The sequence below is a fragment of the Elephas maximus genome, chromosome 9 (genome assembly GCF_024166365.1).
Source record: "Elephas maximus indicus isolate mEleMax1 chromosome 9, mEleMax1 primary haplotype, whole genome shotgun sequence".
NCBI classification, from domain to species: Eukaryota; Metazoa; Chordata; class Mammalia; order Proboscidea; family Elephantidae; genus Elephas; species Elephas maximus.
In genome coordinates, this window is record NC_064827.1 from 77,938,344 (window position 1) to 77,965,908 (window position 27,565).

The 27,565-nt window shown below is 39.5% G+C and overlaps 1 protein-coding gene across 13 annotated transcripts in view; it reads left to right on the plus strand.

The window, feature by feature from the left end:
- RALGPS1 (Ral GEF with PH domain and SH3 binding motif 1) overlaps positions 1-27,565 on the plus strand; it is a 397,350-nt gene that overhangs the window by 65,409 nt on the left and 304,376 nt on the right. For all 13 annotated transcript variants that reach the window (XM_049896597.1, XM_049896603.1, XM_049896600.1 and 10 more), the window contains 2 exons: positions 2,871-2,978; positions 23,934-23,984. In XM_049896597.1, coding sequence (XP_049752554.1) covers positions 2,871-2,978; positions 23,934-23,984 — 159 coding nt within the window. The remainder of the gene's footprint in view (positions 1-2,870; positions 2,979-23,933; positions 23,985-27,565) is intronic.

The window sequence follows — 27,565 nt, forward strand, 5'->3', positions numbered from 1 at the left end:
TTTAAGTCAATCTGTTTTGAGATATAAAAGAGAGGAGTGAGCAGAGAGTCAGGGGAACCTCATACCATCAAGAAAGTAGTGCCAGGAGAAGAACACATCCTTTGGACCCAGGGCACCTGCTGAGAAGTTCCTAGTACAGAGGAAGATTGATGACAAGGACTTTCCTTCAGAACTGACAGAGAGGAAGCCTTCCCCTGGAACTCACACTCTCAATTTGGACTTCTAGCCTACTAGATTGTGAGAGAATAAACTTGCTATTTGTTGAAGCCATCTACTTGTGGTATTTCTGTTGTAGCAACACTAGATAACTAAGATAATAACTAAGACAGTTATAAGATCAGAATTCCCTTCCTTCCTAAGGAATTGGACTTCTGTTTCCATCTACAGTTTACACTCTTCTAAAGTAAAACTTCTTTTTTCTCTGATCTATGTGTGTGTGAATATATACATACATGAATGTGTGTATATGTAAGTATGTGGCTGTGTATATACATATATATACAAACGTGTATATATGTACTTACTTGTGTATATAAATCTGTATTTGTATATCCATATCTATATATGCATGTATCTGGCACATGGTATATAGTCAATAAATATTTGTTGAATACATGTATAATTTAAGGGCTCAGTAAATTTTGGTAACTGAATAACACATTTACATGTATAAAGAAAAACATATATACACACCCATAATTTAGTGCTTACTTTATATGCCAGGGTCTGGTGGTGCAGTGATTAAAGCACTCAGCTGCTAATCAAAACGTTGGTAGTTCAAACCCACCAGCCGCTCCGTGGGAGAAAGATGTGGCAGTCTGCTCTCTTAAAGGTCACAGCCGTGGAAACCCTATGGGGCAGTTCTACCCTGTTCTGTAGGGTTGCTATGAGTTGGAATCAACTCCACGGCAATGGGTTTTTGGTATATATCAGGCAGTTTTTTTTTGCATGTTCCTTAGGCATTATCTCATTTAATTGCATGATAACCCCATCAAGCATGTACTATTGTTTTACTCCCTCCCCTCGTTTTATAGTTGAGAAAACTAAGCCGTAGAGAGGTGAATAAACTGGCCCCAAATCACACAGCGAGTCTGGGGCAGGTGGGGATTCAAAGCTAGCCCTCTCTGACTTTCCAGCTGGTGTCTCCAACCACACACTTCACTGTCCCTGAGGAAAATCAGCCCTGTGACCCTAATTTAGCCTGCTTCCTGGAAGGTGGGTACAGAGGTGCAGAATGATTGATAAATAATCTTCTACTTAGGGTCTGTGTATAAAGATGGGAAGGTAGAATAGACTGCCAATTCCAGAAGCCTTTAAGATTAGTCTTTTATTACTTTTCAAAAGTTTAAAGTAGCGATTCTTTTCTGGAGAAAGTCTTGTCACGGTGGAACTTCTAAATAGGCATTCCTGAGCCCACCCCAGGCCTCCTGAATCTACATCTCCTACAATGGGGGATTCTGCCAGCTGCCTTATAGCCTTCATTTTATGTAACCCATACCACAATGCTAGGAAGTAGATTTTAATGTCAACATTTTACAGGTAGTAATAACTGAGACTCCATAAAATGAAGTAACTTGCCTGAGGTCAGACAGCGACTGGTATGGAGCTGACATTTTAACCAGGCCTATCTGACTTCGGAGCTTTTAACCACTGTGATGTATTGCTTAAGATCATCTTAAACATTTTTGGTCTAGCAGACTCATTTGTAAAACCTTTTAATGATATACGCTAATTGAAATTACAGGTTTAAGTTCCCGTTCATCTTTTTAACCTCAGATTTTCAGTTGTTGACTATTGGTTTCCCTCACTGGCCTAAAAGTACCCTCATTTCCAGTAAGATTGCAAGGATTTTCCAGATATAGCCTTTTTGGAAAGAGTGAAATAAAGAGGAATTAATAAAAGCATATTCTCTAAATCCTGGTCCAAAATGTTGAGGTTAATAAAAACCACAAAATCCCTCTTCGTGAGTTGAGACGAATAAAACTATTTATGAACAGGGCACAATTTTTGGGTGGCAAGCACCATTGGTTCACAAAAGTAAGAGTTTGATGAAATTAAATAAAATTGAAGAGAAGGTATGTTCAACCTTCTGGGATCCCCGCAGTGTTAGGTTTCATGAAACCAGCCACATTTGGGGAGTTTTAACTTGTTCTTTTATGGGAAACCCTTTCTTTACATGCAAGACTCATAATGTTCTTCTTAACACAAGGGAGTCTACTAAATATAACTTTCATGCCCGTCTCCAAAGCCAGTTTGCTACCTCTCACCTCATCACCTAACAGTCTTTGAATTCCAGGCTGCCTGTACATGAAATAAGCCGCGTGAGTTTTACATTTTGTATAACAATTTCCTGCCTTGACTTCAAGTAGAAAAGAAAAGGTGAACCCGGGTAATGTTTAAAAGGCATAACGTAACAAATGATTTCCTCAGGCCTCCTAAGATGCCAAGGCCTATTCTCCCCGAAGGAAGAGTGGTTTGTATTTTTTCACGCCACCACTAAACCGCCAGCTGAAGTGTGAGAGTGCAGTGATTGAGGGTACGCGTTTCAGAGTCAGACAGATTAAAAACTAGGTTCAAACTCTGGCTCTTCAGTTTTCCAGCTGAGACACCTTGGGGAAGTAACATTGCCTCTTCTTCCTTATTTCTAAAATGGGAATAATAATAGTGGGTACTCACAGGGTTGTTTTGAGAATTAAATGAGATTTTGCATATGAAGTGTTTAACACAGTGGCCAAAGTAAAGTTCTAAACCATAGAAACTTTTATTATTGTACAATTCTGTCACTCTTGCATCCTTAGTTCTGAGGTTTATGAGTCAGTGATTCCAAGCCAGACTTTTCGATTGGTGCCATCTCTCCCTGTCCTCCACAGGGCAGCAGCAGCTCAGACTCTCTGGAGGGCCAGAGCTGCGACTATGCCAGCAAGAGCTATGACGCCGTTGTCTTTGATGTCTTGAAAGTGACTCCTGAGGAATTTGCCGTGAGTAGCACAGAACTGACATGCGTGGCTGAATACCATGTCAGGGAGCTGGGGGGGGTCATTGCCAGGGTTCTTTGTTCAGGTTAGAAACAACCCATATACCCCATGATAGGGGATGGCTGAATAAAGTATGGTGTATCATTTATGAAATACTATGCAGCGCTTAAAAGAATAACATGGATTTAGAAATTATTCACCTTGGAGGGCATACACAATAAATATGAGTACCAAGTGAAAAGAGCAGGTTATAGCATAATTTAGAGAATAATGCCATTTTTAGAAAGCATGTACAACACACATGTATTTACATAAAGAAGTCTAGGTCTGATATTTACATATTCATAAATATCTGGATAGATATATAGCCAAGCATATTATTTACTGTAGCTTCTGGTTATAGGATTTCAGAATTTAAATTTTTCTTCTTTTTGTTTATTTGTACTTTCTGCATTTTTACAATGACCATTTTCTGTAATGATAAACATTATTTGGGCAATTTTTTTTAATTATAAATTTTTTTTAAATCATTTTTTCTTCAGCCAGTGTGTTGCTGTCAGTCTGGCCAAAGGACTCTTCCTTGTGGTGGAGCAGAGTTGGCTCCTTGTTTTGCAGGACTTGGTTTCCTCCTTTTGCGCTTTAAGGGCAGAGGGAATATATTGGCTCTGGGGTCGCTATGAGTCAAAATCGAATTGACAGCAGTGGGTTTGGCGTTTGGTTTGGGGTGACCTTGGGCCTGATTCCCACAATCTTGGAATTTTCTCTCCCAAACTGTCAAGGTGTTATCCATCCATGCCCACTTCTTCCCTGCCCCTCTGTATGTAAGGGTTCTTGCCCTTCAGGGTGTCCAGGGAGCTGACTGTGCCCCATCTTGTTGCTTTGCCATCACTGGCTCCCATGTTTACTTTGTGCTGGATCATGCTGGGCCTGGCACAAGCATTATCTCCTTCAATGTGCCTCAGGGATCCTTTTAAAACCTGCTTAAAACCCTCTAAAAACCAAAAACCAAACCTGTTGCCATCAAATTAATTCCGACTCATAGCAACCCTATAGGACAGAACAGAACTACCTGATAGGTTTTCCAAGGAGTGGCTGGTGGATTTGAACTGCTGACCTTTCAGTTAGCAGCTGAGCACTTAACCACTGTACCACCAGGGCTCCTAAAACTCTCTAATGGCTCTTTTACAGTAGAATGAGGTCCAGAGTTTCTCCTGAGGTCTCCAAGGTCCCCCATGGTCTGGACACATCTCCTCTTTTGCCTCCCATCTTGCTTTCCAGCTACATTGGCTTCCCCTTTCTTCCCCAGACTCACTGGGCATCCTGCTGCCTCAGGGCCCTTGTGCTTATTCTTCCTTCAGTTCTAACGATTCTCCAGATGTCTGCTCGGTCTCTGTTCAAATGTCAATCCTAAGAGAGGACTGTCACCAACCTAAAATAGCATCTCCCATCTCTATCTCTCCACTTACCCTGCTCTATTGTTTCATAACTCTTATTATTACCCAACATTACATTATATAATAATTTTAAAAAATTGTGTATCTCCTCCACTGGAGTATAAACTCTCTGAGGACAGGAACTTTATTTGACTTGTTTATTGCTCTTTCCCAATGCCGAGAATAGTATCAGGCTCATAGTAGGTGCTTAACAAGTATGTGCTGAGTAAACAAATTCAGTCCTTACAGCAACTCAATGAGGCAGATTATTACCTATCAATTTTCTGACATGGAAACTGAGACCCAAGAGTTTACTTTACTTACTTGGATCATACAGTCAGGTTTTGGGACAGCCAAGCCCGGAACCTTCATTTCCTGATGTAAGGAGGTAACAATAAGAGCAGCGCTCAGTTTTGAGTACTTACTGTGTATGAGTCTTGTGCTAAGTGTTTTACATGCATTATCTAATTTACTTTTCACAAGAGCCTTATAAATGAAGTTTTATTATTTCCAATTTACTCACGATCAAGTTGGCGCTTAGAGAGGAAAGTTACCTGTTCACATAATAGTTAAGTGTCAAAACTGGGGTTTAACGCCAGGGCTGTTTGGCACTCTAGATCAGTGCTCTCCAGTAGAAAGATAATTTACACCACATATTTGATTAAAATTTTTCTACTTGCCAAATTAGAAAAAGAAGAGGTGAAATTACTTTTTATATTTCATTTAACTCACCGTATCTAAAATAGTATTATTTCAGCATGTAATCAACATAAAATTATTAATAAGATAATTTACATTCTTTTTTGGAAACCAAGTCTTGGAAATCTGATGTATATTTTACATTTATAGCACTAAAATTCCCATTGCCATCGAGTCAATTCTGACTCATAGTGACCCTATAGGACACGGTAGGACTGCCCCTGTTACCAGGGATGGAAGGGGGAGGGAGGGAGAATCACTTTCTAGATAGTAGACACTTGTTATTTTTGGTGATAGGAAATGCAATACCAAATATGGATGAAGTCTGCACAACTTGACCAAGGTAAATGATGACATTAAGTACACAAGAATAAGGGACAATTTTGGTAAATGCTATAACATATACAATTTTGCAACAACTGGAATAACAACCAAAAAATAAGTGTGTGTTTACATATGTAGATATGTATGAATGTGTATAGAAGGCATATGCGGGTATATGCATATGCATGTATAGGTGTATCTATAGACATATGTACATACATGTTTGTGTGTGTTGTACCTATATTCATATACATAATAAAGCACATGGGGGCACAGTTATGGATACTTCCTAGGCATAACCAAACATCTCAAAAGATTAGTTTACTGAGTTTGAAGCCTTAGGACCATAGTCTTGTGGGACTACTTGGTCAATTGGCATAACATAGTTCATAAAGTTTATGTTCTACATCCTAGTTTGGTGAGTAGCATCTGGGATCTTAAAAGTTTGTAAGTGGCCTTCTAAAATATAACTACTGGTCTGTGCTCTTCTGGAGCAAAAGAAAAAGGAAAACAGAGAATCAAAGAAGAAATTAGTCTACAGGATGGGTAGCCTGCACGAATCATGGCCTCATCTATCCTGAGACCGTAAGAGCTAGATGGTGCCCAGCTACTGCTACTAACCATTCTAACCAGGGACATAATAGATGATCTTGGATAGATTGGAGAAAAACGTAGAACAAAACTCAAATTCTTAAAAAGGCCAGACTTACTGGACTGGTGGAGACTAGAGTAACCATTGAGACTATCACCCTGAGATACTCTTTAAACTTGGAACTGAAACTGTTCCTGGAGGTCACACACACACACAAAAAAAACCCAGCAGAGCTCATAAAATAAATAATATCACCTGTGAGTACTGTGCTCTTTTAAAAAATCATCTATATGAGACTAAATGGTCAACATAAACCCTAAAGCAAAGATAAGAAGGTAAGAGAGACTGGGAAGCTAGATTAATGGAAATGGAACAACCTGAATGGAAATAATGAGAGTGTTGACACATTGTGAAAAATGTTCAGTGACGTTTCACTGAACAATATGTATAGAAATCATTAAATGGGAACCTAATTTTCCTTGTAAACTTTCACCAAAAATGCAATTAAAAATATATATTAAAAACAAAAAAAACTAGTGCTAAGGCATCCTCACCAACCCCAAAATACAGGTGACTGGGGACAAACCACCAACAACCACAAAATCTGCAGTGCATCAGCATCTGTATAGGAGAAAGCAGAAGTAAACATTAGGGGATCTGACAGACTAGAGAATAAAAGACCCCAAAATTGCCAATGGGTATTTAGTGGAAAGTTTAGTGGGTCAATGAGAGGACAGTGGCTGAAATGGGAGGGATTTTGATGACTCAGATGACATGTAAGTGGAAGGGATTTAAGGTCTAGCCCATATGATCTCTTGAAACAAACCACCCAAGGCTCCCTTTCAGGACTAGGCTTCGTACTAAAGAAAAATTGCTGGAAGTGGAATAAAAATCATCAGAGAGTTATAGTAAAGGAACTAGAAGTTCTAGATAAAAGTGTGTGTGTGTGTGTGTATATGTGGGACAGCAAGGAGATCTCAAAAAACAACTAGCCATGTTTTTAGACACTACTTGAAAATAACCAAAAAGAAAACTGAGTGAAGTTAGAAAATCTATGCTAAACCATGTTCCCTTCAAAAAGCTTAGAAAAACTAACTTTATATAAAAATAAGCAACAGAAAAATACTGAATCAAATCTCAAAGTTACTAAAAAAAAGAGTAATGGGAGAATGATATCCCTAAAGACAGTCAAAACATGCCAGAAAGGCATGCCACAAAAACAGATCAAAACTGTAACTATTTCAAAATGAAGTAAGAGACATTAAGATCATGCCATAAGGCAGAAACAACATAAGTTAGAATTACAAAAATCTCAGAAATGAGGTAACATAACTTAGAAAAGAATTGAAAATAAAAAATTCTTTCAGAAATGAAGATTAAACTAGATGGAGCACAAGAACAAATGAATATAATAGAGAATGCCTTAAAGGAGGACATTTTTAAAAAAGCAAAATGAATGAAGAGATAAGACTTTGAGAAAAAGTGATACTGATGGTGAGTAAAGAAGATCCAACATACAGATAATAGGAAACCATAAAAGGAGAGAATAAAAAAAGCAAAGGAACTGAACAAATACTTAAAACTGTAAGAGCATTTTCATGAAATTACAAAAGATTTGAAACTACTGCATTTTACGCAAACATTGTGCACCTTCTATGTTTGCCAACTGCACACTCCCCCCGCAAGGTATTTTTGTAAGCACGCTACGCTAATTTCTTTTACCAAACCAAACGCACTTCTGTCAAGTCGATTCCGACTCGTAGTGACCCTATAGGACATGGTAGAACTGCCCCATAGAGTTTCCAAGGAGCGCCTGGTGGGTTCGAACTGCCGACCTCTTGATTAGCAGCTATAGCACTTAACCACTACACCACCAGGGTTTCCAATTTCTTTTACAGCAACATGTAAAAAAAAATTGGCATAGCGATGCATAAGCTAAACTATTGTTTTGTTTTAAGATGACCTTGGGATAATTTTGGTTTAAGGTTTAAAGATGATCTTGGGATAATAGTTTCAGGGGTTCATTCACCCTCCATGGCTCCAGACAGTGTAGGGTCTGTGAGAATTTGAAATTCTGTTTTGCATTTTCCCCTTTTGATCAGGGTTCTTCTATGGAATCTTTGATCAAAATGTTTAGTAATGGTAGCCGGGCACCACTCAGTTCTTCTGGTCTCACGGCAAAAGAGGCAGTTGTTCATGGAGGCAATTAGTCACACATTCCATATAGACCAATTATTGTGCCTTGGATGACAGTTTGTAAGCTTTTAAGACCCTAGGCACTATACAACAAACTAGGAGGGAGAGCAGAAGCATTAAACCTGTTATTAGGCCAGTAACTTGGATGTTCTGTGAAGCCATGACCCTAAACCTCCAAACAAAGGAACCAAATTGAATGAGGGGTTTGGTTGTAGTTAAGCTCATCACTGTTTTTGACTGTGACACTTTTTACTAAAAGAAAATGGAGAGGCAGGGCCAAGATGGCGGAACAGCCAGACATTTCCTGCAAACCCTCTTACAACAAAGACCCGAAAAAACAAGTAAAACGATTATATTTATGACAACCTAGGACCCCTGAACATCAAAGGCAAAGTTAGAAAATGGACTGAGAGGCAGAGTGAGGGAGAGACAGTTCAGAAGCAGAGAGGAGTTGCCGGACCTGAATTGCTGGGATCCCTCAGGCACCATTCCCGGGAGTGGCTGCAGCGGGCTGGTAGTAGTGTTCGGCTGCAATTTCCTCAGGAAGAAGCAGCCAGCTGCTCAGCCTACTCACACCTCCGGAACCAGAGAATAATGGCGCTCTCGGCAAAAGCTAAGTACTTGCGTATATTTTACTGTGCTCCCCCCACCCGCAGGCCGGCTTCAGTGGCTGACTTCCCTGGGCCTGAGATAGGCCCTTTTGAGTGCCTGGAGCCATCCTCCCAGCCTTGGCGAAGGAATAAATTTGGAAATGGAGCAAAAGATAATTTGCCAGCTCCACTAACTGGGGGAGCGCAGGACAGACGAGGCTCCCGTCCAAGCATAAATGGTCCATGGCCTTTGAATACCTTTACCCACTGCATGGACCTGTGTGGGCCTATTTCAGGAGAATAGGCCTTTCTTGGCAGACTACAGCTGTTTCAGCTGTGCGGTGGAGAGGTGGGCATTTGATGTTTGACACCACTTTGCCTAGTAAACAGTCTTCACCTGCCCACATCAGGGGCCTAAGGGCTGGTGGCTCCACTCAGGTCACCCAGCCACCTGTGACAGGGGTCTAAGGGTAACTGGTGCCTCCCAGTCCTTACAACCCAAAATAATGGGTACTCATGGTCCGTCTGCAGAACCCACCCACCTGTACACTCTAGGGAAGAGGGACATGATTTCCTCAGAGACACTTAAGGGATGATTCTCAGCCCCCTATGTTGTTCAGAGCGTGATCCCCTGCTGCAACCAGATACTGGTACCTACACCAATCACCCCTGCCCTTCTAAGACTGTAGGACAGAGCCCGTACCACACACTTGTTGATCAGGTACCTGGACACCTGAGCTGAATTTCGTACAAGAAAAGTGAATGGACTCCTAGACTGATATACCTGATAACAGCTCTAGCCATCTGGTGACAGGATGTCAGAACTCCAAAGGTGAAAATAATCAAGCTAGCCCACTCAAGCAATCCATTTGAGCATGTCAAAACAAAAACAAAGCAAGAAGCTAGGATACGGTAAGCAAACATAAAATAAACTAATACAATAACTTATAGATGGCTCGGAGACAACAGTCAATATTAAGTCAATTAAAGAAACAAACCATGATCACCTCAACAAGTGCTCAAAACAAAGAATCGATGAATCCTCTGGATGAAGGTGCCTTCCTGGAAGTACCGGATGTAGAATTCGAAAGATTAATATACAGAACTCTTCAAGACGTCAGGAAAGAAATTAGGAAGGAGATCAGGCAATATGCTGAACAAGCCAAGGAACACACAGATAAAGTAGTTGAAGAGATTAAAAAGGTTCTTCAAGAGCATAATGAAAAATTTAATAAACTGCAAGAATCCATGGAGAGACAGCAATCAGAAATCCAGAAGATTAACAATAAAATTTATAGAATTAGACAACTCAGTAGGTTGGAGGAGCAGAATTGAGCGACTGGAAGGCAGAGTTGGTGAACTTAAAGATAAAGCACTTGGCACCAATATATGCGCAGAAAAATCAGATAAAAGAATTTAAAAAATGAAGAAGCCTTAAGAATCATGTGGGACTCTATCAGAGAAATAACCTGCAAGTGATTGGAGTACCAGAACAGGCAGGGATAACAGAAAATACAGAGAATTGTTTAAAGATTTGTTGGCAGAAAACTTCCCTGATATCGTGAAAGATGAGAAGATATTTACCCAAGATGCTCATCAAACTCCACATGAGGTAGATTTTAAGAGAAAGTCACCAAGACATATTATGATCAAACTTCCAAAACCAAAGATAAAGAGAGAATTTTAAGAGCAGCTAGGGATGAACGAAAAGTCATCTACAAAAGAGAGTCAATAAGAATAAGCTCGGACTACTCAGCAGAAACCATGCAGGCAAGAAGGCAATGAGATGACTTATATAAAGTATTGAAGGAAAAAAATTGTGATCCAAGAATCATATATCCAGCAAAACTGCCTTTCAAATATGAAGGTGAAATTAGGACATTTCCAGATCAACAGAAGTTTAGGGAATTTGTAAAAATCAAACCAAAGCTATAAGAAATACTAAAGGGAGCTCTTTGGTTAGAAATCAAAAATACCCAAGTATCAACCCAAGACTAGAACACTGGTCAGAGGAATCCGATGTTAACCCAGACAGGGAAATCACAAAAATAAATCAAGATAAAAAACCCTCAAAACAGGGAAACAATGATGTCATTATGTAAAAGAAGACAAAATTAAAACAATAAAGAGGGACTAAGAAATGTAGCCATAGATCTTCTATATGGAGAGGAAGACAAGGCGATACAAAGAAATAAAAGTTAGGTTTAAATTTAGAAAAATAGGGGTAAATATTAAGGTAACCACAAAGGAGACAAGCTATCTTACACATCAAAATAAAATACAAGAAAAAAATACTCAGCAGAAACAAAGTCAAAAACAAGGAATATGAGGAAAAGACAATATATAAAGATAAATTACTCAGCACAAAAAATTAAGTGGGAAAAAGAAACTGTCAACATCGCACAAAAAAAGACATCAAAATGACAGCACTAAATTCATAGCTATCCATAATTATGCTGAATGTAAATGGGCTAGATGCACCAATAAAGAGACAGAGAGTGGCAGAATGGATGAAAAAACACAATCCGTCTATATGCTGCCTACAAGAGACACAACTTAGACTTAGAGACACAAACGAAATCTCAAAGGATGGAAAAAAATACATCAAGCGAACAATCCAAAAAGAGCAGGAGTAGTAATATTAATTTCTGACAAAATAGACTTTAAAGTTAAATCTGCCACAAAGGATAAGGAAGGACACTATATGATGATCAAAGGGACAATATACCAGAAGGATATAACCATACTAAATATTTATGCATCCAGTGACAAGGTGGCTAGATATATAAAACAAACTCTAACAGCATTGAAAAGTGAGATAGACAGCCCAACAATAATAGTAGGAGACTTCAACACACCATTTTAGGTGAAGGACAGGACATCCATGAAGAAGCTCAATGAAGACATGGAAGATCTAAATGTCACAATCTACCAACTTGACCTTATAGACATACACAGAACACTTCACCCAACAGCAGTCAAGTATACCTTCTTTTCTAGTGCACATGGAACATTCTCTAGAATAGACCACATATTAGATCATAAAGGAAGCCTTAGCAGAATCCAAAACGTTGAAATATTACAAAGAATCCTCTCTGACCGTGAAGCCATAAAAGTAGAAATCAATAACAGAAAAAGCAGGGAAAAGAAACCAAACACTTGGAAACTGAACAACACCCTGCTCAAAAAAAGACTGGATTATAGAAGACATTAAGGATGGAATAAAGAAATTTTTAGAATCCAATGAGAATGAAAACACTTCCTATCAGAACCTTTGGGACACAGCAAAAGCTGTGCTCAGAGGTCAGTTTATATCAACAAATACACACATACAAAAAGAAGAAAGGTCCAGAATCAAAGAATTACCCCTACAACTTAAACAAATAGAGATCAACGAAAGAAACCCTCAGGCACCGTAAGAAAGCAAAGAATTAAAAATTAGAGCAGAATTAAATGAAATAGAAAACAGAAAAACAATGGAAAGAATTAACAAGACCAAAAGCTGGTTCTTTGAAAAAATTAACAAAATTGATAAAGCATTGGCCAAACTGACAAAAGAAAAACAGGAGAGGAAGGAAGTAACCCGAATAAGAAATGAGATGGGTGATATTACAACAGACCCAACTGAAAATAAAAGCATCATATCAGATTACTATGAAAAATTGTACCGTAACAAATTTGAAAACCTAGAAAAAATAGATGAATTCCTAGAAACACACTACCTACCTAAACTAACACAAACAGGTTGATCAACTAAATAGACCCATAACAAAAGAAGATATTGAAAAGGTAATCAAAAAACTCCCAGCAAAAAAAAAAAAACCCTGGCCCTGATGGCTTCACTACGGAGTTCTACCAAACTTTCAGAGAAGAGTTAACACCACTACTACTAAAGGTATTTCAGAGCATAGAAAAGGACGGAATATTTCCAAACTCATTCTATGAAGCCAGCATATCCCTGATACCAAAACCAGGTACAGACACCACAAAAAAAGAAAATTACACACCCTCATGAACTTAGATGCAAAAATCCTCAACAAAATTCTAGCCAATAGAATTCAACAACATATCAAAAAAATAATTCACCACGACCAAGTGGGATTCATCCCGGGTATGCAGGGTGGTTCAACATTAGAAAAACAATTTATGTAATCCATCGTATAAATAAAACAAAAGACAAGAATCACGTGATTTTATCAGTTGATGCAGAAAAGGCATTTGACAAAGTTCAACACCCATTCATGATAAAAACTCTCAGTAAAATAGGAATAGAAGAAAAATTCCTCAGCATAATAAAAGGTATTTATACAAAGCCAATAGCCAACATCATCCTAAATGGAGAGAGCCTAAAAGCATTCCCCTTGAGATCGGGAACCAGACAAGGATGCCCTTTATCACCCCTCTTATTCAGCATTGTGCTGAAGGTCCTAGCCAGAGCAGTTAGGCTAGATAAAGGAATAAAGGGCATCCAGTCTGGCAAGGAAGAAGTAAAAGTATCTCTGTTTTGCAGATGACATCATACAAATAGAGATATATACAGAAAACCCTAAGGAATCCTCAAGAAAACTACTGAAACTAATGGAAGAGTTCAGCAGAGCATCAGGATGCGAGATAAACATACAAAAATCCGTTGGATTCCTCTACACCAACAAAAAGAACATCGAAGAGGAAATCACCAAATCAATACCATTTATAGTAGTCCCCAAGAAGATAAAATACTTAGGAATAAATCTTATCAGAGATGTAAAAGTCTTATACAAAGAAAACTACAGTACACTTCTACAAGAAACCAAAAGAGACCTACATAAATGGAAAACCATACCTTGTTCATTGATAGGAAGACTTAACATTATAAAAATGTCTATTCTACCAAAAGTAATCTATAGATACAATGCAATTCTGGTTCAAATTCCAACGACATTCTTTAATGAGATGGAGAAAAAAATCACCAACTTCATATGGAGGGAAAGAGGCCCTGGATAAGTAAAGCATTACTGAAAAAGAAGAACAAAGTGGGAGGCTTCACTGTACCTGATTTTAGAACCTGTTATACCACCACAGTAGTCAGAACAGCCCATACCTCACACTATACACAAAAACAAACTCAAAATGGATCAAAGACCTAAATATAAAATCTAAAAGGATAAAGATCATGGAAGAAAAAACAGGGACAACGTTAGGAGTCCTAATTCATGGCATAAACAGTATACATAACACTGCTAACAATGCAGAAGAGAAACTAGATCTCTCAGAGCACCTAAAAAACACCTATGCTCATCCAAAGACTTCACCAAATGAGTAAAAAATTACCTACAGACCGGGAAGAAACTTTTAGCTGTGACATTTCTGATCAGCGCCTGATCTCTAAAATCTACATGATACTGCAAAAACTCAACTACAAAAAGACAAATAACCCAATTAAAAAATGGCCAAAGTATATGAACAGAAACTTCACTAAAGAAGACATTCAGGCAGCTAACAGATATATGAGGAAATGCTCACAATCATTAGCCATTAAAGAAATGCAAACCAAAACTACAATGAGATTCCATCTCACTCCAACAAGGCTGGCATTAATCCAAAAAACACAAAATGAAAAGTGTTAGAGAGGTTTTGGAGAGAATGGAACACTTCTACACTGCTGGTGGGAATGTAAAATCGTACAACCACTTTGGAAATCGATTTGGCACTTCCTTAAAAAGCTACAAATAGAACTACCGTACGACCCAGCAATCTCACTCCTTGGAATATGTCCTAGAGAAATAAGAGCCTTTACACGAATAGATATATGCACACCCATGTTTATTGCAGCACCGTTTACAATAGCAAAAAGATGGAAGCAACCAAGGTACCCATCAATGGATGAATGGATAAATTATGGTATATTCACAGAATGGAATACTGTGCATCGATAAAAAACAGTGATGAATCTGTGAAACATTTCATAACATGGAGGAATCTGGAAGGCATTATGTTGAGTGAAATTAGTTGCAAAAGGACAAATATTGTATGAGACCACTATTATAAGAACTTGAGAAATAGTTTAAACAGAAAAGAATATATTCTTTGAAGGGTACAAGAGTGGGGAGGGAGGGAAGGAGGGAAATGGGTATTCACTAATTAGATAGTAAGTAACAACTACTTTAGGTGAAGGGAAAGCATAGAATACAGGAGTGGTCAGCACGGAATCAACCAAAAGCAAAGAAGTTTCCTGAATAAACTGAACGCTTCGAAGGCCAGCATAGCAGGGGTGGGGTTCGGGGACCATGGTTTCAGGGGACATCTAAGTCAATTGCATAATAACATCTATTAAGAAAACATTCTGCATTCCACTTTGGAGGGTGGCGTCTGTGGTCTTAAATGCTAGCAAACAACCATCTGAGATGCATCAGTTGGTCTCAACCCACCTGTAGCAAAGGAGAATGAAGAACACCAAAGACAGAAGGTAATTATGAGCCCAAGAGGTGGGAAGGGCCACATAAACCAGAGACTACATCAGCCTGAGATCAGAAGAACTAGATGGTGTCAGGCTACAATCGATGACTGCCCTGACAGGGAACACAACAGAGAGCCCCTGAGGGAGCAGGAGATCAGTGGGATGTAGACCCCAAATTTCGTAAAAAGACCAGACTTAATGGTCGGACTGAGGTTAGAAGGGTCCCCGTGGTCATGGTCCCCAATCTTCTGTTAGCCCTAGACAGGAACCATTCCCAAAGCCAACTGCTCAGACAGGGATTGGACTGGACAATGGGACTGAAAATGACGCTGGTGACGAATGAGGTTCTTGGATCTAGTAGACACATGAGACTATGTTGGCATCTCCTATCTGGAGGGGAGATGAGAGGGCATAGGTGGTCAGAAGCTGGCGGAATGGACACGAAAAGAGAGAGTGGAGAGGAGTATGTTGTCTCATTAGGGGGAGAGCAATTAGGAGTACATAGCAAGGTGTATGTAAATTTTTGTATGAGAGACTGACCTGATTTGTAAACTTTCATTTAAAGCACAATAAAAATTAAAAAAAAAATGGGTTAAGGGTCCCTGGGTGGCACTGAAAGTTTATGCTTGACTGGTAACCAAATGGTTGGTGGCTTGGACCCTCCCAGCAGCACTGCAGAACAGGTCTGCTGAACTGCTTCTGTAAAGATTACAGCCAAGAAAACTCTATAGAACAGTCCTACTGTGTAACACATGGGGTCTCCCAAGTCACAAATCAACAATGGAAACAAAATCAACAACAAAAAATATTGGGAAAAGAAAATGGAGTAACATAATCGAGAGAAAAAAAAGAGCTAAAAATTCTATTTCCAGCAAAACTGACTTTCAAATATAAAGGACATGAACAAACTGTTATGAATATGGAAGACCTCAGAGAGATTATTGTTCCAATGAACGCTTTAGACAAATATCACTGTAAAGACTGGTGGAGAGCAGTTACTTACAGAACTAAGACTAAACGAGGATTAAAAAGGAGAGGACATAGTGTATAATGGCTGTTATTCCCAGATAATAAATACGTTATGACTATTATAATATAAACTATAAAAATAAGAGAGATTGGAGAGAACACATTTGAAAGTTTTATAATTATTCTCAATTATATTAGTGGTGATCACATTAATATTGTTACCCTGAGACTGTTGTGTGTGAAATGTGGGATAAAGTAAATGAATAATTATGGGATATTGTAACTCATTATATCCTGTGTCCTTTAGATCAGCATTTTCAATATGAAGAGGGTAAGTTAAAAAAAAAAAAAAAGTGGTCCTAAATTGAAATTGGAAATATTACTATGAATTCCAGATTGTGGTCTTGCAGTGTCATTTCTCACTAAAAGAAACCGGTGTTGCCTGGAGAACTGGTTGATTCCAAGTCAGGGACAGGAAATGTTCAAGATGAGCCTGGTACATCTTGCCATACCAGTGAGTAACCTATCAGAGACTACTAGGGTTGTGTCAAAAAGACACAGGAGTCAACTAAAAGAAACTTCCACTGCTCACAGATAGGACAATTCCAGCTTCAAAAGGATATTAATTGTAATTGAAAGCCATCGAATAATTGATCACCTTTGGAGGGTGATAGAAACTTATTTATTGTCTTGAAAACTAATAAATAAAAGGCAAGAATCAAGTGTTTGTCCTGGCTTTCACTTTCGAACTGTACTGGCTAAGGAGAAAATAAGCCAAAAAAACAAACCTATTGCCGTCAAGTTGATTCTGACTCTCAGCAACCCTGCAGGATGGAGTAGAGCTGCCCCATAATGTTTCCAAGGAGTGGCTGGTGGATTTGAACTGCCAACCTTTTAGTTAGCAGCTGAACTCTTAACCAGTATGCCGTTAGGGCTCCAGATGAGGAATGTGCCTCTTTATTAAATTATTCCAAGTAATAAATAAAAAATAAATGGAATATCATCATCTGGTAATCCCCAGTGAGTTAATAGATCTAAGCATTAAGTATCAGTGGCCAATTACATCACAAAAAGAGTGATATTTTGTGTTTTATGATGAAAGTACACACCACCACTCCCAATCTTGCCTAAAGGATCAAGCCTATGTCCACTCAAGCCTCTGGGCCTAGCTGCTGATGCGCAGGAAATGCAAAGGACAGAGGAACATGTTAACCTGTGCCATGATTGTGGGGAACTGTGTGGGTCAAATGGCCTGAGTTCTTCAACAGATACATTATAAGGAAATAAAGGGATGGAGAGAATACCTGTAGATTAAAAGAGACTTAAAAGGTGGGCAACACTTGAATGATAAAATCGTGAAGAAACTTGAGGAAGTGATTACTCTAAAATTCAGGATAGTGGTTCCTTTTGGTGGAAAGGAGGGGCTTGTGATTTGGAAAGGGCACATGGAGAAATTTCTGGGGTGGCTGTTTCTTGACCGAGGTGATGGTTACAAGGTGTTCATCTTATAATAAGTTGTTAAACCATGCATTTGTTTAGTGTGTTTTTCTGTAAATGTGTGTTATTTTACAATAAAAAGATAGAAATTTTAAAAAAGCCCATTTTTTATTGGGGGCTTCTCTACAGCTAGACATCAGCCCTACTCCCTCAATGGCTGGAAACAGAACAAAAAGCAAGCCTAGAAATTGTCTTTATCACTCATCAATCCATTATGGTCATCTTTCCAGGTCAATATGTATAGATTTAATTCAGTACTTTTAAAAGATTCATAATATTCCAGAGTCTAGATATACCATAATTTTTTTCAACAATTTTCTTTACTTTCAGGTTGTTGCCACATTTTTGTTACTATAAATAATGGTGCAGTAAACATGCATATTTATATCCATATCAAATCTTTGTATCTATATATAAAGTCTTTTTATATGCCAGTGTTTTTCTTTCTGTAGTTAATAGGGTTTATTGTGTCAAACATTCTCATTTCAATTTTTATGAGAAATATATAAATGCAGTTCACGATCCTGAATCAAGAAAAAATTTTTGCAAAAAACAGTATTGGGATAATCATCAAAATTTGAATATGGACTCTATATTATACTGTTGTTGTTACATCCCATCGAGTCGGTTCCAACTCATAGTGATCCTAATCACAACCCAACTAAACACTGCCTGATTCTGTGCCATCCTGACAATTGTTGCTATGCTTGGGTCAATTGCAGCCATTGTGTCAGTCCATCTTATTGAGGGTTGTCCTCTTTTTTGCCGACCCTCTACTAAGCATGATGTTCCTCTCCAGGGACTGATCCCTCCTGATAACATGTCCAAAGTATGTGAGAAGTAGTCTTGCCATACTTGCTTCTAAAGAGCTTTCTGGTTGTACTTCTTCCAAGACAAATTTGTTCGTTCTTTTGGCAATCCATGGTATATTCAATATTCTCACCAACACCACAATTTGAAGGTGTCAGTTCTTCTTTGGTCTTCCTTATTCATTGTCAAGCTTTCCCATGCATATGAGCTGATGGAAAACACCATGGCTTAGGTCAGGTACACCTTAGTCCTCAAGGTGACATCTTTGTTTTTCAATACTTTAAAGAGGTCTTTTGTAGCCAATTTGCCCAATTCTATGCGTCTTTTTATTTCTTGACTGCAGCTTCCATGGGTGTTGATTGTGGATCCAGGTAAAATGAAACCCTTGACAACCTCAATCTTCTCTCCATTTATCATGATGTTGCTTATCGGTCCAGTTGTGAAGATTTCTTGTTTTCTTTATGTTGAGGTGTAATTGATACTGAAGGCTGTGATCTTTGATCTTCATTAGTAAGTGCTTCAAGTCCTCTTCACTTTCAGCAAGCAGGGTTATGTCATCTGCATAACCCAAGTTCAGCCTTCCTCCAATCCTGATGCCCTTTTCTTCATATAGTTCAGCTTCTCAGATTATTTGCTCAGAGTTATATTATATAGTATACTATGTAATATTATTTTACCAATGATAAACCTCCTGAATTTAATAATTTTACTATGATACAAGAAAATGGTCTTGTTCTTAGGAAGTACACGCTGAAGATTTAGGGGTAAAAAGTCGTAATATCTGCACCTCTCAGATGGTTCAGAAAAAAAGTATGTATATATATAATTATATACTTAGAGATAAAGCAAATGAAACAGAATGTTAATAATTTGTGAATCTAGGTGAAGGATTGTGAGAGCTATTTTACTATTCTTACAACATTTTGCAGGTTTAAAAATAAATAGTTAAACTTTTTAACGAGATACTACCAGATTACTTTCCAAAAATAACAGTTCACAGTCCCATTGTAGTGATGGCACTGATGGACAGCTAGTGGGATCTTCCTGTTTTAATTTGCATTTCCCTGATGACAATTCTCAAATTCCCTAAGTACTTCCTGTGCTCTGGGAGTAGAAGCAGGAATATATTTTTGGAGCTGATTACTTTTTGTTTTGTGAAATTCTTTCCATGAGCCCTCCTGGTCATGCATTGGTAGAGTGATATTCTCCATTTAATTAAAATCTTATTTATCTTAAGATCACACATACCATTGATTTGCCAAAAGTTTTTTGTTTATTTGGGTGCTGGAAGGAGAGGGGGAAACACTGCATTCAACTTATGTGAAAACGTTTTTGGCTAACCCAGTAGCCAAATAACTGATACCACTTTTTTCTTTAGGGCCATATTGTGAAGTGCTCCAATAGGTCTCTCAAGCCTGAAGAATTCATTTGCACTGAAACATGTTTTCATGTGTAGAGACTGGCAGTTTCCCTTAAATGTCTGGATTTTTAGATGGCCTGGACTAGAAGGAAGGAGGAGCTGGGAGAAGGGGCTGTGATTAAGGAAGCATTGCCAGGTGACTAGCTTAACTGAACATCCTGTATGTAGGCTTTCTTCCAGAAATAAGGATAAGCCATTAAGAAATTGTTTGGGAGTGTCCGTGTTCAATCCAAGACATGTATTCCCCACTACTGGGAGAATTTGCTGCTTGGAAATGAGTGGGAGCCTCACTGTCTGGTGTTTCTGTTGAAGCTGTAACACACCCCTGGGAAATCCTCTTCCTCTCCAGGAAGCCAGGGCGTCTCTCCTGAGGGAGAGGCAGGGTCTCCCATGACCCAGAGCCGCCTGTGAAGTATAATAGGACCTGACCTTGTCTTGCAGGTCCCCACCCACACCCTCCTTTTTTGGAAAAACTGCCTTCCTTGGAGTGTTCAAACTTGTGGGAAGGATTGCTCATCAGCAATCTTTTTACACGCATTTGGTCTTTCAGTAAAATGACATGAAACTTAAAATCTGATATTTTTACCTAAGTATCTTGTATTGATATGTTCTTGCTGTGGACATTGCATCTCCTTTTTGATGAAAATTGAGAGGCTAGAAATAGGGATTTTTCTAAAAAATCCTCAGATTATGTGTTTAGGATCAATGTATTTTAAGTCTGGTGACCCCTGTTGTTTGTTTGTTTTGAGTAAAACTCTTGAATACATTTTCTGACTTATGGTCTGAACAGGGATCAGAATATTTGAAACTGGGACCATCAAAAAAAAAATCTGAAACATAAAATCATTATTTTAATAAATCATTTGGAAATTCAGTAGCAAACCCTAGAGCTTACGGCAGTATGGAAAGGAAGTTTTCTCATTTTCACATTAGCAGATTTTGGTTCTTTTCCTAAATGACATTACAAACATCCTGCCGGTTTTCCCGAACAGGGAGTTAACATGAACTGCAGGAGAGATTTCCAAGGCCCTCTGAGCCTTCAGCTCAAATCTCCTGTTTTCACAAGGCCTTTTTGTTCCCCAGGATGGCAGAATTAATCCAAATACAAGGAACACTTGGCTAATAATCTTGATGGGTCTGGCAGAAGAAATGCCAGTCTGTTTGCATTTGCTCAGGACTTACATCTGGGCCTTATGGCCCAGCCTTCACTTCAGGCCTTGCAAGCCACTCAACGCTTGGATTATGAGGGCCAGATCTGTGTTGTGCTAATGTTAAATGCCCCTCACCACTGGAGGGTGGAACCCAGAGGTGGAACGACTTGAATCTACAGCAAATGCTTCTTTACTCCTGGTGCCATCCTCTGTCTTTCTGCCAAGCTTCCATTAGAGACAGCATTTTGCCCCTGTGCCCATGAAGAGCAGTAGCTCCTTTGCTGAGAATGGCATGCTGTGGCTTGCATCCTGTACATCTCAGAAATCCAGCGACCTTGGACCATCTCTGAATTGGGCCAAGAGCTGCCTACATTTCTGTACCTAAGCCCTGACTTGTGGTCACAGTCGATATGCTTGTGCATAGTGCCATTTTTCTCCAACATATATTTTTTTTTTAATTTAATTTTTATTGTGCTTTGAGTGAAAGTTTACAAATCAGGTCAGCCTCTCATACAAAAACTTACACACACCTTGCCATACACTCCTAATTGCTCTCCCTCTAATGCGACAGCACAGCTCTTCTCTCCACCCTCTCTCCTCATGTCCGTTGGAGTAGCTTCTGGCCCCCTCTGCCCACCCATCTCCCCTCCAGACAGGAGATGGCCAACATAGTCTCATGTGTCTACTTGATCCAAGAAGCCCGTTCTTCACCAGTTATATTTTCCATGCTGTATTCCAGTCTGATCCCTGTCTGAAGAGCTGGCTTTTGGAATGGTTCCTGTCTTGGGGTAACAGGAGGTCTGGGGACCATGGCCTCCGGAGTCCTTCTAGATCCAGTCTGACCATTAAGTCTGGTCTTTTTACGAGAATTTGGGGTCTTCATCCCACTGCTCTGTTGCTCCCTCAGGGGTTCTCTGTTTTTTTCTCTGTCAGGGAAGTCATCGGTTGTGGCTGGGCACCATCTAGGTCTTCTGGACTCAGGCTGATGTAGTCTCTGGTTTATGTGGTCTTTTCTGTCTCTTAGGCTTGTAATTACCTTGTGTCTTTGGTGTTCTTCATTCTTCCTTGCTCCAAGTGGTTTGAGACCAATTGATGCATCTTAGATGGCTGGGCTGGGCACCATCTAGGTCTTCTGGACTCAGGCTGATGTAGTCTCTGGTTTATGTGGTCTTTTCTGTCTCTTAGGCTTGTAATTACCTTGTGTCTTTGGTGTTCTTCATTCTTCCTTGCTCCAAGTGGTTTGAGACCAATTGATGCATCTTAGATGGCTGCTTGCTAGTGTTTAAGACCCCAGATGCCACTCTCCAAAGTGGGATGCAGAATGTTTTCTTAATAGATTTTATTATGCCAATTGACTTAGATGTCCCTTGAAACCATGGTGCTCAAATCCCCGCCCCCTGCTACACTGGCCTTCGAAGCAGCCAACATATTCTTGATGTGAGGCCTTTTTTCATGACAATGTTTGTTGGCTCAGTGTAACAGCTTTCTTTTAATTTTCTCTAAAGCAGCTTTGATGCATTGAGACTCAGACAAATTCATGGTTCCTTATTTCCTAGTTCACTTACTGGTCAAGAACCATAAGTTCACATGTCAGTGCTTCAGCCCACCTATGTGACTTCCCTTTTGCCAAAAACATATATATATTTATTGAGCATCCTTCACATACCAGACATTCCATGCATCTTGTTTTGAGTTTTTACGAAGATCCTGTAAGATAGTTGTTGTCATCGGTTTCTAGAGTGGCACCTGAGGTAGGAGAGGTTAAGTCACATGTAAAGAGAATATTGCTGTTAAGCAACAGTGTCCAGACGCAGACCCGGGCCCCACTGATTCCAGAGCCCACATTTGTTTCACTGCATCATGTCATACCTGGTACCCTCGTGTTCAATGGACAGGGTGTCTTCTCCCATTAACAGGCATCCAAAGGCCCTCATTTCTCCTTTCCCTACCTGTCGCAGAGGCATCAGTTAACTGAGATCTGGCATCCCATGTGATATAAGGAGGTAGATTGGTCATGTGAAGTGTGTCAGTCCATACCTTGGCCTGCAAAATTGTTAGCAATAGTGCCTTCTCTTATGATATGTGAACTTCTAACTATAGGAACAGACTTTTAATATAACGTGTGTTTTCTTTGTTGATGACATTAGTGCTTCTCAAGCTAGCTATGGTGAGGAATCAGTTTTTTCATTTTCAATCTGTTGAGGACTGATTGCTTTTTTAAAAAATGTGTTAAAAATGTCCTGGTAATGTCAAATTACTGTAAAAGTTTCCAAACCCTTGCTCTCAACTTCTGTACTTATCTTGTTGTGGGCTGGTGGAACAAACGGTTCATGGACCAACACTGGTATGTGGATGTACTCTACTGTATAATTTAGGGAAGGCGTAAACTTTGGAAGAAAGGTATAATTTCTATAAACTATAGATTTAAATTTAACTGTAGGGTGATAGATACTGTCTCTGTTTAGCATTCTAATTTTTAATATGTGTCTGCAACTTTTTAAAATTATAAAAGTAATTCATGCTTGAAACAAAAATTGAAATAGTACAAAAATGTCCAAAGTAAAAATGTTCCGCTTACTCCCCGCCCCACCCTCCAAACAACTGTTACCAATTCTTAAATTGAAAGTTCATCTCACATTCAAGAGAGAAGGATGTGGATCAAGATTTATGAAGAGAGAAGGCAGGGAGAGACATTTTAGAAATTCATCCAATTTTCTACTCCTATCTTGTTTTTTATTTTAAGGGGGAAAATATAACTTTCACAAACATCTTATTACCACAGTAAAATGAAAATTATCTTTGATTTACAGTATTTTCTAACACTGTTTTCTTTTGTTGCAGAGCCAGATTACATTAATGGACATACCTGTGTTTAAAGCCATCCAACCAGAGGTCTGTACTTGGTCCTTTACACTCTTATACTAAGTAAGGTTGTTGCTGGGAGGAGAATTTAGTCACTATTAGTAAGCTCAGTTTCTCTCTTGAAGTCTCTATAATTGCATGTTATCGTCTTAAGCCCCTGTCAGTGGGAGCATCCAGGAACTTTCCATCCTTGACAGTGTTCATTAGTTGAACAAGGTGTTTGGGTTCTTCAGAGAATGGCACCTTGTTTTGGCCACTCCAGCAGAACTGGGAGCAGTTGGTCCCATAGGCCTCTGTGTCTCAGAGTCGGGCCTTGCCACACCAATTCCTTTTACCAGGTTCCTCCTACTGAAAACATTCACTGTCAAGAAGGGGAGGTAAGCAGGATGTTTTTCTAGAGAGCTTTCTTTTCTTTTTGCTAATCCTCAAATCTGGTGGTTGCCTTGTTCCTGTTTTTCAACTAGTTGTCACAGCAAAACACAAAACTATTTACATTAAAAGCATATGTACATTTTTAGAAACAGCGTATTCAATAAAGGGAAAACTGTTGATTTTACTTTTAAAGAAAATTCCTGGAAATGCTTAGCCATTGTTAACAAGGCTATACAGGTATTTCAGTCAGGGTTCTTTTTTTATTTGAAGCAAATAATAGAAATCTATTTCAAAGTAGTTTAACAGGTGGAAGAGGAATTGATTACAAGGAGAAAGGGGCACTTTACAGAATCTGTAGGCTTGGAGTCCAGTCAGTCTGGAGAGCCAGCCAGTACTCAGGCAGTCTCTGCTTCTTGCCTCTGCATTTCCCTCTCCCTGCCATCTTTTCTGTCTGTGCCTGATATCTTTTCTGTCTGTCCAACCTAGCCTCTGCCAAGGGTCCACATTTATATGTTTCATTTAAGCTACAGGCCCAGACTGAGATTAGCAACTTCAGTCCAGCTCAGTTTAGTCACATGTCCAGTGCTGGTCCAGTCACCTAAGATCAGAAGTATGGTCAGAACGGACAGACATGACCGGGGGGACCCAGCCTAGTGAGTAAGATACAGGCTTCAGAGAATAGGGTGTGGATGTGGAGATATGTCAAAGTGGATATGCCACATACCGAGTGTGTGAAGTCCAGAGCACTCTTAGTGTACATGTCCTTCCTCTTACAGTACAGCGACTGTTAAGACTTTGAGAAAGACAGAATACTTCAATACAAAGTCAGACAAAGTATCCAGGCCTACTTGGAACTGACATCTAACCTAGTACAAATGAAGAGGAAACTAGTGCGACTAGCAGTGTTTAGCATTTTATGTGAAGACATGGCAGTGATTTGTATTTATGTGTGTGTGTGTGTGTGTGCATTAGGCTTGGGGAGCAGAGTTGTTTGCTTTTTTGAATTGACTGACTACCGTTTTGTGTTCTGTTCAAATGTGCAATTATCTACTCTTTTTAATTGAAAAAAAAAAAAAAACACAAAGCTCACTAGTAGATCCATTGCATCTTAGAACCTTTTGGGGGAGCAGCTGTGTGACTGTCTTAGTTTGCAGCTGAAGCTGTTCTCATCATGCTCTCTGGTTGGCTCTGATCTGGAGCAACTTGTGGATCTTTATTCTTTGTCCTGAGAAAACAAGGTGTGCAAATCACCTTCGGTGAGCCCCAGGTATAGAGTTTCTAATGGAGCAGCATTGTGGCCTGGGGAATCCCTGGCTCAGCAGCCTCCTGCATGTGCCTGGGTATGATGGGCAGGGACCTTCCTCTTCAGAGGCACAAGTAGGGCCACATCAAGCCTTTCCTTCAAGGCACCACCGTTTGGAAGGTGCCTCGTCCAAGGCTGTCTTGTTTTTTGCTTATCTTGTTTCAAGTTGTGACAAGACATTAAAGTGGAGATGTTTTGCTTTAAATATTTTAGTTTTTGGAGTATTTGTTCTCAGCTGTAGCTGTATATTGGAATCAATTGGCAACTTTTGAACCATGGGGTACCCAACCCTACCCTAGACCATTGAATCTGAATCTTTGGATTGGGGCTGGAACCCAGTCAACCTTATTTTATAAAAGTTTACCAGGTGATTCTGATGCACAGTGAGGGTTAAGAGCTAATTGCTTCATGGTATCTGGAGAAACCCCAAACTTGAATGTCTTGGTTCTATAAGGTATTAGTAGCTAAAAATGGAAGAGTTTGCTCCTCATTGTCAAAACTGCGGTTTAAAGGAAGACCCTGGGAGCTGCCCCAGCCTTTTTGCTGTTATTATTGTTGTTAGCAGACTACAAACTGGAATTTTTTCCCCTGGGGATGCCTGCCATGTTGTGTCTGGACCACCCCAGAATTGGAAGGACATGAATAAGAGGGACGATTTCAAGTTTGATGCAGGCAAGGCTTTCCAGGAAGCACAGGCCAGCATCTGAGAGCAAGATGAACACCGTGAGTGATCTGGACTCCCAGGAGATCAGGGAACATGTGGACTGGTGCCTTTCAACCCTGGCTGGGTATCAGAATCAGCTGGGGAATGCTGTAAAAATACAGATGCCTAGGGCCCACCCTTTGAGATTCTGATTTCATGTGGCTAGAGAGGGGCTGGGAAATCTGCTTTTGAACAGCTCCTCAGTGGTGTACAACCAAGGATGAGAACCAGGGATGTAGGTGATTATAAGACTGATAATAATTTGCTTTGTGAAATCCTAATTCCCTAAAGATTTTGTCCTTGCCTAGTTACTAAGATTACCCTCAATTCAGCCCTATATAGATAATGAGTAGAAGGTTGGCTGTCTGCTGAGTAATCAGTACTTGAATTAGGCCTGTCTGAGCCCAGAGCCCAAGTACTTAGCCACTACTTGTTGTGGGTATGGCCTATTCCCTAACATAACGTCAATAGCATTATCACACCTTACAAAATTAGCAGTAATTCCTTGGTATCAGAGAACAAACCCAAACCCAAACCCATTGCTGTTGAATTGATTCTGACTCCTAGAGACCCTCTCAACAGAGTAGAACTGCCCCACATGGTTTCCAAGGCTGTAAATCATTACGGAAGCAGATTGCCACACCTTTCTCCCACATCAGAGTAGGCAGTCAAATTTCAAATTTCTTTACTTGTCTCAAAAAGAAACCAAACAATCAAAAATAACAGCAGCAACAATTATGAGATCCATGCACTGCATTTGGTTATTATGTGTATTAACGTCTGTTTTATTCTAGTGACCATCCTCTCTTTTTTCCCCCATGCCCTTCTATTGAAGACTAAGTTGGTTGTGCTGTGTAATGGCCCACATTTTGAATTTTCTGCTTCCTCTTAGGTGGCTTAACTTTTTTTCACCTGCCCTGAATATTTTCTGTCAACTGAAAGTTAACCCTAAAGGCTAGATTGGACTTGGGTTCAGCCTTTTTGGGAAGAATATTTTATAGGTGGTACTGGGTACTTCATATTATACATCACATTAGGAGGCATATGATTGCCCTACTCTTTGCCAGGTGAAGATTGATCAGTGGATTCAGGGGGTGACTCTCTGGTCCCTTCATTGTTAAGTTCCTCATCTACCTCTTATGTAATAATTTCATCTATTCATAATCTGCCTGAATTAAGCATTTTATTAGAGTTAGCCAAATGGTGATTTTTCTAATTCTATCATTCTTCCTA